Source organism: Takifugu rubripes, chromosome 20 (genome assembly GCF_901000725.2).
Source record: "Takifugu rubripes chromosome 20, fTakRub1.2, whole genome shotgun sequence".
NCBI lineage: Eukaryota > Metazoa > Chordata > Actinopteri > Tetraodontiformes > Tetraodontidae > Takifugu > Takifugu rubripes.
Window position 1 is genome coordinate 4394667 of NC_042304.1, and position 19989 is coordinate 4414655.

Below are 19989 nucleotides of genomic sequence, written 5' to 3' on the forward strand. Positions count from 1 at the left end.
TAATCTGGGTTTTTGAAAATCATGGCCTCTGTGCTAACCTGCACAGATAACTTAGTCTGTGCGGTGCATCGAAGTTTAAGACTTTTTTTCCACTCTTAACTGAAGTTGGGGGCAGAGTGAAAGTAATATGCATTATAAAAGAGTCATTTTCTATGCTTAAAATCATGGTAATTTGGGACAAATGGGACAGTTAATGGCATTAAGGCCAGTTTTGCAGTGGTGATGATGAAACCTACCAAAGCGCGGACACCGTAAGACACTGATGCATGGAGGATTTAATCCCACAACTCCCAGATATGTTTCTAATTCTTAATATTTGGTATCAAGATGCCCGACTCATTCATCTCATAACCACTTTAAACCCAAAAGCACTCAGTTGTGGAATGGAGTCAGAAACGCTAGAGGAGTCCCGAAGGGCCCAAAACGAAAGAAACCACATTTAGAACATGTTGAAGGAAAGGATTGCGTTGGAATAAATACTTTCAGTTTCTTTTTTTCCCTTTTTTCCCCCTAAGTAAATATTTTCACTTGGGGAAAACCTCAGTTTGGCCAACATACAAATGGTTCCATACAGGATTTTCCAAATGGAGGTGAGCATTCTTCTGAAATCTCTCAAACCTGATACTGTAGATTGAGGGGGCCAGACCACCTTTTGTTTCATGTTTCACAAACCCCGCAGTCCCTCACCGCAGCTCCCTATTTCAAGGCTGTCACCGAATAGCCGGCAAACCATTTCCTGAATCTCCGGGGTCGCTGGATAAACGATGTTTTCATTCGACAACCTCAGGTCGCCGCTAAAGGAGGGAACCTTTTGAAATTACTTCACTGATGAAGCGTGAGAAATTATGGGCACTTAGAAGCGATTTGGTGAGCACAAGAGAGCACGGGGACCACCCCCTACGCTGCGACAGCAGTCAGGACACAAACACACAGTCCATACACACAAGTGTCCCAATTAAATCACATTTAAAAGTAATAAAAGCGTCCCTCCTGGTCAGACATCACCAAATGCACCTCATAAGCAGAGGATTGACATTTGTGGATGGTTATAAACCTGATGGAAGAGTTAAATGTACAGTAGGGTTACATTAAACTCAGACCCAGGAGCCAGTCATTGTTTTTCCCTGCTTGAGTTATCCTAATGGAGATCGTCTGAGACAGGCAATGCCCGAGGGCTACCAGCCCCTCTCCGCCCTTCCTGGGAAAGGGCTTTTGGTCGGGATGGATTTGGAAAGCAGCTTCAGATTCCTGCCCGCCTGCCCGCCCGCCCGCCCGCCCGCCTGCCCGCCCGCCTGGCCCTCTGTTAAATCAGCCCTGGTTTGGACCCGAGCCCCAACAATGATGTATCCCCGGAGTCACCGAAGGCCAATCATTTTCTGCTCCTCTGTACCTCACAGCTGGAGCCGCCTGAATGTGTGACAATTCAAAGCGCCGTCATTTCATTTCAAACTGTTTACCTTGGAGATTTCAAAGGCCGTGACGCCCGTGGAAGGCTGACTCATTTAACTGCTCCGTTTTACAGCGCCGATCCCGCCATTCAGCGCGTCGCTTTTTTACCAACAACAATGTTTCGCTGCCTTTCTCGCCATGGGAGTCGCGCTCAAAGCCCTCCCAGTGGGTCCGTCTGCTTGCTGTCCGTCTCTGTTTAGACTCTGTGTGAGCCTCTCCTCCCTTTTCACGATCTCTGTCCAAAAGTGTCACTCACCTCTGAGTTGAGCATTCACACACACGCATACACAAAACATGCTCACAAACGCCAACCTCTAAAGCCCCCCCACAAAGGGACAGTGGCAGTGGGAGTTCTGCTTGTGTTACAAATTAGAACTCCTCCAAATGTTGTGACAAGTCTTTTTCACTAAACTGTACTGTCCGTGTGACAAACTTAACGAGGTGCAGCTCAGCATTGAGGGGAATGCTTATTGGGATGTGTGTTTTTAGGCGGGACACGCTTAGTTTTTCATTAAATCAAGTGCAAAAAATTTAAAAAAATAAATAAATTGAGAATACTTCTGCTGGTCACATCCTATTACAGGAAATGTGGTGGCTGTTACCTGTTAACCTTGAGATGAGTCTCCACGATCCAAAGCCGGCATTTTAAGTATAACATTTGTTAGAAATAGGTGAATTTAAGAAACATTTGGTGCTGTTTATGGTCTGCACAGTAATCCAGGCTTTATATCCCCCACACACACCCAATCTTTTCCACTTTCATAACATTCACATTGGTCATTATGATTGAAACGTCATGGACAATTAAAATTTACCTCTAAAATGAGCCATTCTCAGAGCCCACACAGTTTTAGTGCATTGACCGAAATGACTTCCTGTCTCAGAGGTCCTCAACGCTGTCCCGCTGGCCCTGGCCCTGCTCCAGCTTTAGCCTGTGGGTCACGGAGCCACATGTGATGCCACAAATGCCTGCACAATGACTTAATCCTCGACCCTGAGAGGACAATACCAGTGATACTTAAAATAAACCGCTGATCATCAAGAACAAATCTCAATTTCTATATCTTAACACATATGTGCTAACACACAACACATATGCGCTAACACAGGAAACGCTGATCATCAGCTCATTAAGGCCATTTTTATCATACTCTGCCAATAATATATAAAGTGATAACCACTTTTTATAGGATGTGTGAATTCAATCTGTCTATCTATCAGGACCTTGTTGGTACGTGGCAACTTTTCCACCCAGTATGCAACCTCAGAAGCCAACTTTACTGAATTTAATTTTGATTTAATAACTTTAATTGTTTTAAAGTCAAGTTGAAACAAGAATAACAAAAGCAGAAGCACAATTCAATGCCAGTTTAGTAGCTGTGCGGCGGTATGAAAGCATGTGTTGTTACCGTTTAATGACACGTTTGTGAACATGAGGGCCGGGTCATAAATTATATCAAAACTGGATGAACAGGTCGTGCTAATTAACGTTGTCAACGTCTGTTTTGTTTTGGTGTAGCGTGCATATTGTCACTTAAAGTGACGGGGTCGTTGTCAGGATTCAAATCTATTTTGTTAGGATCAAGTTTTGCAACTGGTTGACAGACAAAATGGGCAATTACAACCAAGGGTCAAAGGCAGGCTGCATAAAATGCAAAGCCGAGTGCATTCCCACACGCTATGACATGAAAGTCAGAGGGTGTGAATAGTTCACGCTGTTGATCGTCTCTGGTGAGGAAAACCTGCCTCCAGTTTAAGTTCTAATCACACTTCAGGAAATCTGTGTTTGCTTGATGAACTTAACCGACTCTTATGCGGTGGGAAGTCGAACCAGCCAAACTGGGAATCCGAGCCAGGTCTTCCGTGTTCTCCTGTGATTACTTCACCTCCTACCCGACCGCTTCATGTCTGTCTCCACTTCTCAGCCCACGCCGTGTATGCACATATATACAAAGCGTATACATCAAAGGCCCGCCCTCATTACCAGGCGAAAGATAAACACGACCCCGCAGATGGTTAGCTTCACACAGAGGTTTCTCTGTATCTGTATATCTGTGTGAGTGTTTGTAAGGAGAACTCCTGCTGGAAAAGGGTCTCTGCACACTTTATTTTACATACAAGGATGGGTGCATGACAGCACGAGCAGAGCTTTTATTTGCAGAGGTTTTACGCCGGGCAGGACCTCCTCCACGTTATTCCAGGGCACCAGCAGGTTAATGCAAGCCAGGTGGGGCCTGCATGCATTTCCTCTGACCAGAAGTGAAATGATTGACAGTGAGCCGTGGCTCCCCAGAATCAGGGCCACAATAGAAACGTGGCAATTCAAGCGCAGCAGCTGCTTTTCTTGGCCACAAAAGAGAGAGCATTGGCATTCACCTGAGACGGCGCTTAATTGGAACGTGTGGATATGCGCAATGACGTGCGTCTGGCTTTTCTCTTTTCTTATTTGTGGTTGACTTTCTCTAATGGATGAATACTATTGCAAGTCGCCCAGTTCTCCAGCCTCAGCGTGTTCACTTAAATAAAGGGTAGGGGTCAGTAGAAAGACTGCAGCTCTGCGGCTTGTTGGGTTTCCTATCATCTGCTTTTTATATTTTTGAAAAGGGGACTGTTTCCACAGATAATTGCAAAAACATCATTTTCAAATCATTTTTATTTATGGAGTGAAATGATTGTGTAATGTTTTTTGGTGAACCCAACATGTTTAGAGGGTTCCCTCCCATGGAGTGGACGCACCACTTTTTCCCCCAAGACAAATCAACAGAAAAATCTTCTCAGCCATGTTGAAAACAGTCCCACATTTTCTCACCGCCTCGTGGTCGCAGGATACAGATCGCTTAGGTGCAAATGTGCTGATAGAGGCCACAAACTGCAGAACAAATGGGCAACAGATTTAAAAGGAGCTTTTGCAAAGGAATGGCCTCCCTGCTCGGCTTCTGATTGGCTGAGACTTGTTACCGTCAGCAGAGTTAATTTCCCAGCACAAGGAGGGATGAAAATTTGGGGATGTCGGGATACAACACGAAGCTACAGTACAATAACAGCTGACAGTGAGGTTTTAATTGCTGTTTTCTGTCTGATTCAGCTGATCTTTGTTGCAAGACTATAATTTGTCATGTGACTATTGCTTGTTTTCGGTTCGTTATTGTATCGCTGTGAAACCACTCAAAAAGGCTTTTTTTTTAAAAATTCTTTACTCACCGGTATTTGTTTTTTTTAAAACAGTTTAATAGATCAGATCACTCAAGGCCCCATCGTAAAGGTTAGAGTTAGAATTGAATGAAGGAATTGAGATCATTTTAAATTTTAGTACTTAATACCGCTACATTTAGTTTCTAGTTCAGTTTTGGTCAATCCAGCAAAAAATGTACCTTCATTTTAACCATGTTTTAATATCTTTCTACATTTTTCCCCTTCTCTTGGGAGTACCAAAAACATATATATGTATAGTTTGTATATTTCAAAATACCCCATATATATTTTATATGACAGAGTACCAGAGCTAGAAATACAACAGCCCACTAATTGGTCCACAGAGTATCCTCACCTTAGCTCGCAGAAGAGGAATGTGTTATAACTATGGTATGACACACTTCTACACCGTCTCCCTACTTAATATAACTTATGCAGCAATTGCATCTGACCTACAAACCCCAAAGTGCTACAAACCAGATTAAGGTGCTCCGTCACGGTTTTCAGCTGGGTCTGAGCTGAGCCCCGCTGCTTAGTGCCGATGTACCGATGCCCTCCCGCCCTGATGTTTATGCTGAGAAGCACTTTCAAAATGTCGCAAAAGAATGTCTAAAAATATCCTTACCCAAAGACAAGGAAATGCAGTGGCGCGTGCGTTACAGTACAACAACGCTACTTTATTACGATGTTCCAGTGTGAATATGTACACCTTGTGTGACTGTAGCATGGACATTTGCGCGGCCTGAAAAAAAGTGTTTTAGCAAAAATAACTTCAAAGGATCAGGTTTCATTTATGTGACCCCCCCCCCCCCCCCGTTTCACACAATGTGCGGTGTACGCTTTCGTCTCCCAACCTGTGATCTTAACTGCTTGGCAAAAGAACATGACACCCAGGGTGACAGAGGGATTACTTGTTCTATATTTAGAGTTTATGTACATGAATATTGGCAGGACATCTCTGTACATGTGACACACGGTGACTATAACACGGATCTCCAGCACATTTTCAGGATGGGCTCTAGCGCAAACACTGGCTGGGATACATAAGGGAATGTCTGAGCTACACCAAATTCCTCACCGTAACAGTTACTATTGTCAGTAACAAAAAGACAATCAAAAAGAGAGACTGAGAAAAAAAGTATAAAATAATTTAAATTCCTCCTAAAACATGGATATGCACTGAGGGAGATCTATACAATGCGGGTAGCTACCGTATCTCCTTCAGTAATTCGAACAAGGGACGTACAAACAGGACGGACAAAAGCAAACGCCATGCAGCCGACGGAGGAAAATGTACGAGATGAAAGGTGATCTTTGAAAATTCTGAGTCGCCGGCGGCAACGTGATGTCAAGACGAGGAGCACCTCACGCGATGGGCTACCCAGAGGTGCCTCAATGTAAACATAAATATACAGGTTGAGATCTTTCTTGACAAACAGTTCAGTTACTGTCACAGGCCCATCCGCTGTGTGAGTAGTCAGTCTGTATACACTCCTTAGTAGAATATCACTTCGAGTTAAATAAACTTATTTAATATATATATTTATAATAGATTTCTTCTTTGCAGAGTCACTTAGCAGTACTTCCTTGTTTTCACCAGTTTGCTCTGGTATTTCACTGAGTGGCCACTGTGTCCCACCACGTAAACATCCAGCAGGTAGGTCTTTCCTGGCTCCAGCCCTGTGACGGTCTCTGTAGTCACAGCTTTCTGCAGGTTCGGGCTGTGGAAATACTTGCACAACACCTTTTCTGACTTCCTACGGGTCTCTGGCCCGGCGCACTGGTTCTGCTCCCGGCGTCGCTGCTCCTCTCCGTAATTGTCGGCCACCTCTTTGCGGTAAATGCAGTATTTGTTGCGGTCCTGCGTGCCCAGCCAGGCCACGGTGGCGGAGGAGCAGGTGCGCAGCTTGTCGAAGGCCTTGATGCGCATGTCCTCTGGAAGTGAGGGGAAGGGCTGCTTGCTGCTGGGTTTTGTGGTGGCCAGGATTTTCAGAGTGGAGGCTCCTTTCCTGCTGCCTCGCAGACGGATCAGGTACTTGGCTTTGGGCTTCCCCCTCAACTGGAACTGCCGTATCCCCTCTGCATTCTGGGAGAGCAGCAACTTGCCGTCACGCCTCACCTGCACCTGCACAGCGTCCAGACACGTGTGGACAAAAAGAGTGACCCTCTGGTGGGAGGACACAGGAGCAAAGCGGAGGAACTTGCTGCCCTTTCTCTTGATGTACACTTCCGACACTTTGCCATCCTTGAGCTCCACCGTCTTCTGACGAGCCTCCTCTTTTGTGCGGGCAAACGTGCCCACGTACGCCGTGCTCGTGTTGGTTGCAGAATTTACAGCAAAGACATCAAAGTAGTACTGAGTGTCTGGCTTCAGACCCGATACGGTGAAAATGTTTTTATTGCCGATGCACAGCTTCTGAATGTCCGCTGGTTTGGGCTTGGTGGCGTAGGCCCGCGAGATCTTGTTGCTCGTTAGGCCTCGGTCTTTACCAAAGCCAATTTCAGAAGGGACAAAGCCAAAGTGTGCAAAGTCAAAGGGACTGAAGTCTCGACCAGGTTTGGGAGCCAGCACAAAGGCATCGTCGGCGCTGATTTTAGCTTCGGCTGCACACATGCTCTTGAAATTGTGCTCTTTGTTGATGACAACACAGTACTGCACAGGCTGACCCATCAAAGAGCCTGTTGGTGTCGGCTTCCAGGCCAGTGTGACCGTAGTGCGACCCAGTGCCGTCACATCGACGCGGGGGTCGTAGGGAAGCTCCGGGTAAGGCTGATCAGATTCGGGAGTCGTGGTAGCGTACACCTTGAAGTTGCTGTCTTTCTCTGTGGAGAGAAGCTCCAGCTGGTAGAGGCCGGAGGGCGTGCTGGCGGCCACATAGGACTCCACATCGTTGCCCTTGTAGGCGAAGAGCTCAGTCCCCTCGTCCACTGTTACCTGCTGTTTCTGCTGGTCCAGAGGTTCTGGCTCCCCTGGAAACCCAAAGCAAGAACACGAGTGAGACACAAGTAAACTCTTTGACTGGCTCACAGCAGTATCCGAAATACAGGCATGAAAAGTTTCATTAATCCAAAATTAATGGAAATAACTGAATACTAAGGGTACTAATGTCATTTAATAGTTTCTTTGAAAATTTCTTATTTGTATTTTTTCTGTTTTTCTGTTGTCGTTTTATTTCTGACGTCATTGGCTGTTTTTAGGGAATATGTCATAAATTTGTGCATTTATGACTACAACAATCTAAATATTTTGAAAAATAGAGATTAACGCCGTGGGGTTTTTGGTTTTCACGTTTGAGGGATCAGTGAGAAATAATTTCCAGCCGTGCTAAAAATAAAGAAACGTGTTGATTCTGAGGGGTAAGGGTGAAGCTCTGCGAGCCCCGTGGATGATTAGCCCCTCACATGGCAGCCATGTTTTCACTCCAAACATCCCCAAAGATCACAGGCCAGCACTGACTTGGCTTTTCAGGGGAAGCTGTGCTACAAAGAGGTGCCTTGTAAGGAGACACAGCCCAAGCATAATATTATGTTTGTCAACCAGAGTGTGCTCAGTGGTGTACTAAAAATTAATGCTCAAAGATTTGCTCCCGCTAGAGCTGCAAAGAGGGGAAGAAGTTCACTGGTTCAACTGGCTAACGCTCCCTCTTTCCTCTGGTGATGCTGCGTGCGTTGGGTCCCAATCTGCCGCTATTCTTCTACTTACAGAAACATTCTTTTCTCTTGAGGCAAAGCGCAGCAGCACCAGCACCAATAAATCATTTTGTAATATCTCATCTGACAAGTGAACAGACAGAGGCCCAGGTGCTCCATGTGTTGATATTCAAATATATGCTCACATCAAACATCTACACTTTAAACCGCAGCTATGGTCATCTGGCACGCTCTCCTGCGCCCTCCAGATGGAGAAAGTCTTCAGATGAGGCAGAAGGGAAGGAAAGAAAAAGAGCAAGGAAGGCAGCGCGCAGGATTTACGTAAAGGAGACGCAGGCGGGGGGACGCGGTGGCTCCGACTGGACAGAGCGACTGCAGCAGAGTGGAGCTCTTCTCCCAAATTACAGACGTCAGCTCAGACATCATAAGTGGTCAGACTAGACGCTACGACTGTGACTTAATTAAAACCCACCACAACAGCAAACCTAGCATCACTGCATCATTTAACGGTGCGTAGTGGATAGCGATATTTCCACATAACATGCCATTAAGCTCTTCCATGGCTGCCTGGGGTCAATTATACCTGAGCCCTCGCCGCTGGCCTCCTCAGGCAACTCCTGCAGGGTGAGCTTCCACTCCAGAGGAGCGTCACAAGGTGTCACCGTCACGGACAGGGGGGTGTTGTCTTCCTCCACCACAAAGTAGTACCTGTGGAAATAATAGGTTAAAACGACCCATCCTGGCATTTCTTTATCCCATTTGATGGTACGGACGGCGCGGTCGGACTGGCAACACTGTGGCTGTTGCTGCCCCGCCGACCTTGGGTAACTCTCAGCTCCGAGCAAACAGACTCTCTATTGCACAAGCACGACTCTCTCATTTATTATTTAACCTTTGCATCAACATAATAGATTATGTTCCGCAGCGTCTGTTTACAGGAAGTGGAGTTGTGCAGTCAGCTGCAGACGTTCAGCTTATGATAACATGTAGACAGTTTGAATCGTTGGGGTTGTGCAACTTGTTCGGTCGGTGTTTGCCGTACCTTTTTGGTGTGTCCCTGAACAGGTAGCCGCTGATCTCGGCTCCATCTGGGATGACGGAGGAGTCGTGAAAAAGCGACTTGTCGCGAATCTGCATCTGGAAAAGCTCCTCATCCCTTGTGGGCAGCTTCTGGGCCAAAGCTCCAAGTCCCAGCAGCACCAGCAGCGCCACGCTCCAACCTTTAGGGTGCCTCATTCTGGAACGACAGAGGATTTACCTTTCAGTCCGGACTCTGGTGTTTGCTGCGAGGGCTGCAGGTTCATTTAACTCCACGTCGTTCATTGAATGAACCAACGGATGACCTGAGGGTCCTCCAATACTAAAACCAATGCGTTCGGAGCGCCCCCTGGTGGTAGGTGGCAGTAACAGAATGAGAGCTGCCTCTGCTGTGATCTGCTTGTAATTGGACATGGAGCCACAACTGCATCTGGAAACCACAACCTTTTTGTTTGTTTGTTCTCTGTGTAACGAATGATTTTTTATGAAAGTAAAAGCTTCTGATTGGCAGGTTTTTGTCATTCTGAGCCAGAGTCGCGACCATTGTTTAAGTTAAACTAATGCATGATTAAAGAAAACACTCTCAAGGATCTACAACTGTCATCTCGTATGACTCCCAATGTTAGATACAAATAAGCATATTACTCATATTGTGTAATTATTTCTTTATTTATGTTATATATACCAACATTACCAGTGCATATAAATTACACTCACATCTGTTACTGCCATGGAAGTTCTGAGTGTGTGTTTTTTGTTCCTATCTTCCCTTTCCTTTAATTAAAACAAAACTGTTCCGTTCCATTTGGCAAGGCACGGCTTTGGCACCAGACATTACAGGCTTCTGCTTTCATTTTCCTCCACTACACATGTTACTTTGTGTTAAGGTCTGTTTCCAATTGTCATTTAACTTTTTGGTTTTAATGACATTTAAAATTCAGCTTGTGTGCCAGTGAAATCAATTGGATAGAAATTTGAAGAAAAAAAAAGGAGTGGTGAGACACAGGCGCACAAAAAAAAAAGATCTGCTGCAGGGGCTCATTTTATAACACGCTTAATATAAAAATCCCCAAATCCATGTCATTTAAGGTTTATTGACGCTCACATAAAATAGTTTAGCGTTGCAGCCCGCCGACTGTGCCGGGGCTCAGGAGGAGGTGCAGCTGACTGTGGCTGAGTGCCTCTCACGTATCCCCTGTCTATTGATTTTACCCCATTGATTGCAGCTGATGGGAACGCCAAATCCCTGGTGATTTAATCAGTGTAATGATGGCAGATTAGCCAGATACTTTACTGCCATTTACTGCAAGTGAGACGGTGTCCTTTTAATGACCCCCCTCTTTTCCCTTTCTCTCCTCGCCCTCCCCTTTCTCTCTTTTGATCACGCTCTTTCCACCAACGAGTAATCTCTTTTTGCACAGGCGGCGTACTCTCTTCGCTTGACTCGGGCCATCTCTCCAGGTCCATCACAGGACTCAGGCTTTAAAAAAAGCCCTACGACAACATGGCTTCATCCCTGCAGCCTCTGCCTTTAAATACCCACCCCCCCTCCCAAAAAAAAGCCTTGACAGAGCCTGTCAGTGTCTCTGTTTGTGCTGTCTGAGCCCAGCCTCCCACTACGTTGCAGAGCTTCAGAGACTCAAGGGGAAGCCGCCTAAGTGGGACTTTGAGGTTTGACTCACAGAGAGTGGAGATCCTTATCACCTCGCCTCGTCTCCTTCCACTTCAGAAGCGTGTCAGTTGGAACAAAGACGAGTCTATTAATGCACAGAAGAAGAACTGACGCGCGGCCCTCGAAACCCACAGAGACGCGGCTCCGCCGGCCGCTGACGTCGTTACACTAAACATCTTCTGTCGGTCGCCCAGTTCCCCGCTGCTGTCATCATCATCATCATCATAATGTTGGGTGCCCCCTCGCAGTGAGCCTCACATGTGACCTGGCTGATTTAGAACCCGTGACTGGGCCTGTGGCCCATTCGGGCCGCAACCGCTGATCCCCTGGGTCTGTATTAACTGTCTATAATGCAGAGATGACAGCTGAAGGCTGGGTCACCGGCACAAACACACAGTCACGCAGTTCTGTCACCAAAAACACGTTTTAAGAAAACTGCATGTGGAACAAATTAAGCCCTGGTGCTTGATTAGAATCATGAAGAATTGCATTTTCACCACAGCCTTGTTTTTTACGACACTTCTAATTAGCTTCACACTTCTAGCGTTTTGCAGAGACGCGGTAACATGTGAGATACGAGTTAAAGGGGGTGACTGCAGCGTGGAATGGAGACAGAAAAGTGGAAAATAATCATGGCCGTTATTCCCACAGCTGCCTTTGACACGTAACACCGAGAAAATGAGCGAGGAAAAGGAGCCCCTCTCCGTTATCCATATGTATGACCTGAGAGGCTGTATCCTTTCATTTCAGCTGCCACTCTAACAGCTTTGACCCTAATTCTGTGCCATTACAAGCGAATCATGTGCAAAAGCCGGGCCGAAGTATACTATTCACACGGCGTCCCAGGCGGGCACATTAGCTTCACTGACCCCCATCAACAGGACGATTAAAATCCTAAAACATGATTAAAGCTAAAAAACATCAGCGGCGAGCAGGAATCCAGCCCTGGAGTGGGACGGCTTGCGTGGTAAACTGTGTGAAGTATGGACCCCAGTGTGTGTGTTTGTGTATTGTTGAGTTTGTGCGGACCAAAGTGCCCCGACCATCACTTTCTCTCCTCGTTTGTGTTCCCGCTCTCCCCCTCGCCTACCCTCCAGCTCCCTGTCAAGACGGATAAGCCTCCTTCCTGCTGCCACATGGAGCTCATTAACAGAACGGGAGGGAATAAAAGACAGTTTAATTTCAACACAAATAAAGAGACATTTCAGATTCCACCCTACAAGAAGCCTGGCGGGACTCGGGGGACCCGGAGCCTCCGTGTGTTTGCTTTAAAGCAGATTCATGGCGGCACTCGATCGCGAGCGCCGTCGCAGCTGTCACTCCGGGGGCCAGCGCACAAAATCCACAAGGGCCAAGGATGGAACCACACAGGACCGGGACCAAGCAAAGCAGGTTTGGTGTTCTTGGACAGCTAAACAGCTTGTTAACATAGAGACTGTGGCGAGGGCTCGGATCCAGCGCCTGAGGGTTTTATTTGCTGTGTGTAAGCAGACTGCAGGCCTGTGTAAATGGTGGCCCTGTGGACGGAGTCAGCCACGCCATCTAATATATATTTAGAGGGGGGAGAGGGGAAAAAAAGCAATATCTGCTATTAAATATGGGGCGGCATCAAATCCACAGACAAATTAATCCTTCATAATCGCCGCGCTTTTCTGCAGTTTGATTCCAAGACAGCGATTTAACCGCAGATTACACTTCTCAGATTAAACATCCATATGTTGTGTTTGTGCTATATGCTGCAAAATAAAGTGCATGACACATGTGTCCAGTAAATCTGCCAGCCCTCCCCCCCAAAAAAGCACACATGTGTAAAGCGTCACAATGCTCCATCCACATCGCTCCCAGTTTGACTTTCCAAACATCATCCCAACAGACTTGCTCAACGCAACGACGGAAAGTCGAGCCCCCATATTCCTCCTCTCCATCTCTGGAGCATCCAGAACTCCATCCTGGAATGCGCCTTTAAGGAGAGTCAGGTCGCAGGGCCGCTTTCCGCAGTTAAAAACAATCCTATTCAGAGAGAATTGAGGGGGGGGGGGAGTGAAAGTTGTTAGCGGCCCTGACTGATGCGGTGGCATTATGGGCCCTGGGGGTAGTTAAAGCCTCAGAGAGAGGGGGAAAAATGCCCCATGGGAAAGTCATCCACCCACTGCCCATCATCCGGGGCGCACATGCACCACACCCGGCTGCATCGTGGGAAGCGAGCGGCGTTATGGAGATGCAGAGACGTGGACGCTGAATGCGTGATCCGCTCGGCGCGTCCATCTCACAGAGTATAATGGGGGGCTTTGCAAAATGAATGTGCCCAGGGGGACCCGGGAGCGGGGTGTGGATATAATGAATAATTTAGGAAGGAAGTAAAAGTTGGCGTCCTTAATCTAGCAGCACTGACTCTGGATGGCTGACACAAAGACAGTACGCGCACCGCAGCCTGTCACTTCTCCGGACGCATAGCAGCAACGCTGGAGGAATTCTTTCAGCCGGAGAGTTTTCATATGCAAATCACGGTTTAGTTACGGTATGCGACGCAGACCTTCCCATTTTGACTGTTGTTTTTTTTTGTCCATGATTCATTCTCTTGAGAAAGTAGAAGGGAGGCAGTGCGGCTTCAACCCTGCTGCTAAATACAGTTATTCAAATCCCCGTTTCGGGTATGTCTCTCATTAAAGCCCGGCGGAGAGGGAAAAACGCGACTCTCGCATGCACCACATGACGAAAACAACTCCAAACTGGAGCAGAACTGTCATTAGGCTGCCTTAAATCGTTTATATTAAAGGGAATGCTCGGTCAAATATAGTGAAGTTGCAATTATGAAGAATTATAGTCGCCGTGAGCTCCACAGACTGGGCTCCTACAGGTGCGCGAAAGCACAGGAAGGTGTTCAAATACAACCACAATCGACCCAGATTCCACTTAATAAAAGTCCAGATGCTTTTTATAGGTTGTAGAGAAACGCGAGGATGGAGAGGACGCCGCACACAGCGCGCAGGCTGCTGGAAGTGCTGCGCGTATTGATAAATCGCTTCTTTGGGTGCCGTGTCACCCCTGGGAGCATGGGAACCGTTTAGGAGGCACAAAAGCAAGAAAGTTCTCATAAGTTCATCCTCGTCGGCAGCATAAATACCCACAGCGAACCCCCCGAAATAAACCGCGATTAAAAGGAAGCGAGTCCAGACTCGACTGAAACGCGTTTGAAACTTTGGAGTTCGCGGAGTTGTAAACCGCAAAAACCTCTTCCTCGCCCCTCGCCTCACTGGCAGCCGTTTCAAAGGCACCGCTCCACTTGGTTCCGAGTTTCACAAGGGATTTCAGATACAGCAGAAGCTACTGAAAAGTTCAATTAAACATATTCTTTAAACACACATACATGGATGGAATAAGGTTGTCCTGGTTGCTCAAAGGCTGCGGATGCAGCACAGTTATTCTTACCTTTCTGAAATGAGACGTCGGAGTTTTCTGAAGGATGATTTTCAAAGTCAGTCTGAGCAAAAAAAAAAAAAAAAAGTAATAAAGGAAAAAAGACCAAAAGTTGTCTCCGGTAGTTCCCTCCGCTGTTTGGCTGCTATCAATCGGATTAGGCGAGCGCTCTGCGGCGCGTATGCAGTTTTCTCGCGGATTTAACTGGTCTCTAGTGGGCAGGGGTGCGTGTGTGAGTGCGAAAGAGCGTGTGCATGTGTGTGTGTGTGTGTGTGTGTGAGTGGGTATCCTCAGTTGCTGGCTGCGCGTCCCTCCCCTGCCGAGCTGCTGCTATTGAAACCTCTACTGGATTGGAGGCAAAAGTGGTGCGAACTTCTTCCCTGCGCGCTCGGAAGGAGGACTCCAGGACGGAGAACCAACCCACAACCCACTCCTCCTTCTGCACGCCACAAGTTAGGGAGAGAGAGAGAGAGAGACGCACTCTAGGGTTTGTCTTGTACATAAACTGTAAACAGAAGACACTATAGGATTCTTATTTTATAGAATTTAAACACAGAAACTCATTAAAAACTCGTTTTCAGATGTCACCGGGGCATAAATCCAGACTGAGTTTCTGTTTTTTTTATTTCCTAGGTGTTTACGCTGATGCCGACTGGAAATTATAAGTGTGGGCAGCAGCGCAGGAGTCACGCAACCCTCAGGGCTCCGCGCAGACAGGTTTTTATCACGGGTGTTGACGCCTGCGTGTGCGCATCGCGAACACGGCTGCTCAGCATCGCTGAGGGTGGGAACCCTGAAGTTCAGTGGAAATGAGGCGGAGAGCAATTGTGGGAAGTCACAACGAAGAAGATTCGAAGGCCTGGGAAGCAAATATTTATCTAAGATAAGAACCATTGTCTCCGAACTGAATTGCCCACCCAAAATTTATGGCTTGACGGGGGGGGGGGGGGGGGACCCCCGAGGAACAGGCAATCTACATTCAGAGGATGCTGCTGTTTCCTTCCCATGGAGACAAGCGGGTGTTAAACAATTCACTGACAGAGATGAAGAGATAAATAGTGACATTGTGACCTCAAATACCACCAGTTTGTGAAATGATTTAATCTTCTATTTCTTTTTTATAGAGGCCTTTTTTTTAGAAATAATTAAAAGATGGTTCTGAAGATACAGAACATATGTACGCAGCCCTGAGACCGCTTATCCAGCAAACTTACAGACTCGGAGTGTCGGTGCAACAGCGTCATCTAGCGGCGGCGGCGGCGGCTTCGGGGCCCGTTGGGGTCAATCAGAAAGGTTTTCGTTGTCGTGAAAACAAGTGAAGGAAAATAAACGTCATGGAGGCAAAGGCGCGTGTGCGCGTGCGCGCGTGCTGTGGCTGTTGATGCCTGGGTTTATGATTAGCGCGGCTGTGACTTTTACATCTCCGGGATCAAAATAGACGCCAAATTGAATGTGCTAATCTCCGCACCACCAGCGGCCTGTGGAAATGAATCTACTCCAGGGACAAATATCCTCACAGTCACGCGCACACGCACGCACGCCCTGACCCAGCTGCATGGCTGAACGTTGAAAGTTTATCCACACCAGGGACAGTTTAGTTGGGGTAAGAATGGAAACTGGAGAAGGAAAAGGGCTCCTGTATAATTGTAATCCATCTGCAGCATCCGAGCCGCAGCAGAGCCCCAATCTGAGCTCTCTGTGATAGATTTACTGATCAGAAACACCTCGCCTGTCTGATTTTCAGCTCCTCCTGAAGGTTTTCCACTGATCTCTGGGAAAGGCTGTCAACAGTGTACTGGCTGATCCGTTTGTAGTTTGTTTTGGGGTTTGGTTGGGGTTTCTTTCCCCCCATTATTGCTTCGGATCAAATTCAAACTACTTTCTTGATTTATTATCAGTAGTTTGAGTCTCACGAAACAGGTTTTATTTTTCTGCTTGCATCAGGATTTGAGTTCTAAAACTGTCGTTCACGCTTCTGAAAACCCCGGACGAGACATTACACGTACATTTCATATATAGAGATTTTATATCGCGTTTTAGAGGTACGCACAAACTCATATGTGATTTAGTATAGCAGCACTTGTACAGTTTATAGTATACAGTAGTCACAGTATGAGTAGAAGCACTATAGTAGTAGTAATAGTCCTAGTAATAGTAGCAGTCTGTTTAATTGTGGAATACCAGATACATCTTTGGAGTCAGAATTCTTTTTGTCAACATCTGCATCTATCAAAGGAGAACAAACAGGTTTTTTTGGTTAAGAAATGCTGCTGCTGACATGAAATGAAGCGATCAGATATTTGAATCATTCTGATCTCCAATGCTCAGCAAATAAACGTGTTTTGGAAGTAAAATCTTAAATGTGCGTGTATGTGTGTGTCTGTGTGTGTCTGTGTGTGTCTGTGTGTGTGTGTGTGTGTGTCTGTCTGTCTGTGTGTGTGTGTGTGTGTGTGTGTCTGTGTCTGTGTCTGTGTGTGTGGGAGTGTGTCTGTGTGTGTGTGTGTGTGTGTGTGTGTGTGTGTGTGTGTGTGTGTGTGTGTGTGTGTGTGTGTGTGTGAGTCTGTGTGTGTGTGTGTCTGTGTGTGTGTGTCTGTGTGAGAGAGAGAGAGCATTCTAGGACGTATGTGGAAAGTGGGGTCATTTTTGCTGGTCCTTACAACTTCAAAGGCCTGTTGGAGGGTCAAGACGTGGGTTTAAGGTTAAGGTTAGAACTGGGTTTGGGTCAGGGTCAGGGAGTTGGTTGTAACAGTTGGGGTTAGGAGTTAAAGGAGGTAAAGCGTCATGTCGATGAAAGTCCTCACAAAGATAGAAGTACACGGATGCGTGCGTGGGCATCGAATGAGCGGCGTCTTGCTGGTGAATCAGGAGTCAGGAAAAGCAGATGTCTGCTGAGATTCAGATGCTCTTTGACCCCGGCGTGTTTGCTCTGGGGGATAAAGTCTGTCTCCGACTGCGGCCTCACCTGACTGATCTCCTTTACATTCGCGCCATCAGCTCAGGTGATCCATTAAGGCCCCCCGGCTGGGAGGGCACCAAATGGAGGCTGAAAGCTGTAATCTTCATCAGTCAGCTGACATCTATTTACCGGCGTCTCGGAGGCTCTCCATCACTGAGGTGTGGCTCCGTAGCGGCCCGGCTTCATCATTAACGGAGCAGCGCGCTCCAGGCAAACATCCACTCTGTAAACATTTCCCCCCCGACTGTTCTTTCCTCTATTCCTCCCTGCGTGGGGGGAGGGAAGAGATGAGAAACAGATGATGTTGCACACTGTCATATTCTCTATCAAACACGCCGGGGCGGGAGAAACAAACCGTCGTGCGGGTGACACCGAGAGCATCATCATCCCCGGCGGAGAGGGAGGAGAGGCGGAGGGTTACGGTTCAAGGGAAAGACTGAGGGAGGGGAGGACAGTGACGGGAAACCAGGCTGAGTTGTGAACATCCTGGGCTTTACCCACCTGGCCCTGTCTAAAGCTGTGCGCAGAGATAACGCAGGCCGGGAAGCTCGCAAATGCTCAACAGCTTTGTCTCCTCCAACGGCCGAGAAGGAGCGGCTCGACTTCTCGCTCCCAAGTTTGAGGATTAGAGGAGATCTAAATGTAAATGATGGTGGTGGTGCTCCAGAGTCTATTAGCTGAGTCAGAGTCAGATTGTGAGATGCACAGATCTGACTGGGCTTCAGGGGCGTGGCTTAGATATGACTCGCCTTTAGGCTACTACAGTTTGATATGTGATATGTGAAGGAAAGGAAGAGGGATGTGATGCCACCAGGTGCATCCTTGGATCCGAATCAACCGTTTCCACCAGCATTTATCATGAACTTGCTCCACAGCGTTGTTAGCGTAACATATGGCGCATGTGTCTGGGACACCGCAAAGGTCACCTCTGAGCGTAATTTGAATCTGCAACCTTTTTCAATTCTATATGTAAGTCAAAAGCTGAAGGCTCCGAGTTTTTGCGGCGAGCTCTTGGCAGATGACGGGTCCGCTTGGCTGATATGAGGAACTCGCTCTATAGGCGATCCTTTAACCTTCTCATCTGCTCCCCGTCTTCAAAAGCTCCTCCGGCTCCCGATGCTCCAAAACTAAAAGCCACAATTGAAACCAGATGAAAGAGGACACAAGTGAGGAGCACATGTCGAGTCAGCCTCTGACTTCCTATCATTATCCAATAAGAGAGCGGCGCTGTCAGCCTCCCAACTTCATCCTATTATCCAGAGAGGGAGCGGCGTGTCCCGAAAAATACCGGGGGGGCCGAGAGACATAAACAAAGAGCAGAGTTTAGATTCCCAATCACACATGGAGGGCTGACGTGAACAGGAGTCCGTCCCGGGCCTTTTTGGTGAAACTCTAGAGCGCAGCAGCTCCAGGCGTGGTATGCTGATTGTAAACACAGCCGTGAGGAGACAGGCGGAGGAGGATGTGCTCTCCCCACTCTGCTGTCTGTCTGCAGGCCACATGCGTTTGAACTTAAACCCTCCGTCCCTGCGTCCTGGCCGTATTAGCCTCTCCTCTTTGTTTACGTTCCATATTTACTTAATGGAGCTGCGTCTTTGCGGCGTTCTGTGCGTGCACGTACATCTTGAATCTGTTTGCGGTGACTAGACACACTTGCCGTCCCTTTAAACTGGGAGGCTGCGCCGAGACTGCTGGCTACGGGACAGCAACCACAGGTGCTTCCTAAATCTTCCGGGACTGAAATCCTGAGACAATTAAGTGGATCTTTTTTTTCAGGGGGAAATTAGCAATAAGAGATGGTGTAATCGGACCACGGCCGCATCTTTGCAACAGTTGCTACAAAGGTGGTTTTTAAACAAGAACGCTGGGGACTGATAGTTCCTGGTTCCTGTAGGTTGCCTCATTCCCACCAAGGCCTAAAGTCCTGGGCAGATTTGGACTTGGAGTTCTTGTGGACTTGTTTACTCAAGTCACAACCATCTTGTCACTGGCCGATCTGTCCACAGTTTGCTTCTCCATCTTGGAGCGCAGCAGACTCGAGTCCACTGCTGCAGATGGCTGAAACCAAATACTGTGAGTATTTGTCCCTGCAGGCAACGCTGCTGCCCACTCTATAAAGTTCCCGACCATCTCTGAGCAGCCTCTGATCCGGGCACAGAAAAAGGGGTTGGACATAGGTTCTACAGTGCTACGGGCTCGTGTCATTTACGCACAACAACCAGCAACAACAGCAAAACAGGATGTTGCTAAATGTTGTCTCGTCTTTTGCGGTTTCCTTGATGAAGGGGATAATGTATGTTTTCATGAAGGTATGTTTCTTATATGGCACATGTTGAGGTTGAGGTTGGAGCTGCTTCGGTCGTGGTTCTGAACCCACCAGAGCCTCTGAAGGCCCAGTGTGCTCACATGTGGGCATCACATTTAGGCTGCACGCCAGAGATGTTAGGTCCACTTTAACTGCACCAGAGTTTCCTTGTTAGGGAAGACGCTTCCAAGCGGACCCTGGAACAGTTCACTTTCCGTTTGAAGGCAAATGGGATAGTTGACACAAAACTACAGCCGTCACTCACACAAGGCAGCAAGAGAGCCTTAAAAGGCTCCTATTTGCTAAATT

At 47.4% G+C, this 19989-nt stretch overlaps 1 protein-coding gene across 1 annotated transcript; it reads right to left on the reverse strand.

Moving 5' to 3' along the window:
- Window positions 1-4635: 4635 nt before the first annotated feature.
- ndnf (neuron-derived neurotrophic factor) lies at window positions 4636-14827 on the reverse strand. Its single transcript, XM_003973917.3, has 4 exons — window positions 14432-14827; window positions 9335-9529; window positions 8876-9000; window positions 4636-7611 (listed from the first exon to the last, which is right to left on the reverse strand). The coding sequence occupies exons 2-4, from the start codon at window positions 9526-9528 to the stop codon at window positions 6215-6217; spliced, it is 1716 nt and encodes a 571-aa protein (XP_003973966.2). The 5' UTR covers window position 9529; window positions 14432-14827; the 3' UTR covers window positions 4636-6214.
- Window positions 14828-19989: the final 5162 nt, after the last annotated feature.

Bases quoted from the DNA above. Each gene is read 5' to 3' on its own strand.
- ndnf (XM_003973917.3), bottom strand. From the start codon at position 9,528: ATGAGGCACCCTAAAGGTTGGAGCGTGGCGCTGCTGGTGCTGCTGGGA. The intron at 9,001-9,334 runs GTACGGCAAACA...TTATTTCCACAG, and splicing joins TTCAGGGACACACCAAAAAG to GTACTACTTTGTGGTGGAGG. The intron at 7,612-8,875 runs GTATAATTGACC...TTGGGTTTCCAG, and splicing joins GGCCAGCGGCGAGGGCTCAG to GGGAGCCAGAACCTCTGGAC.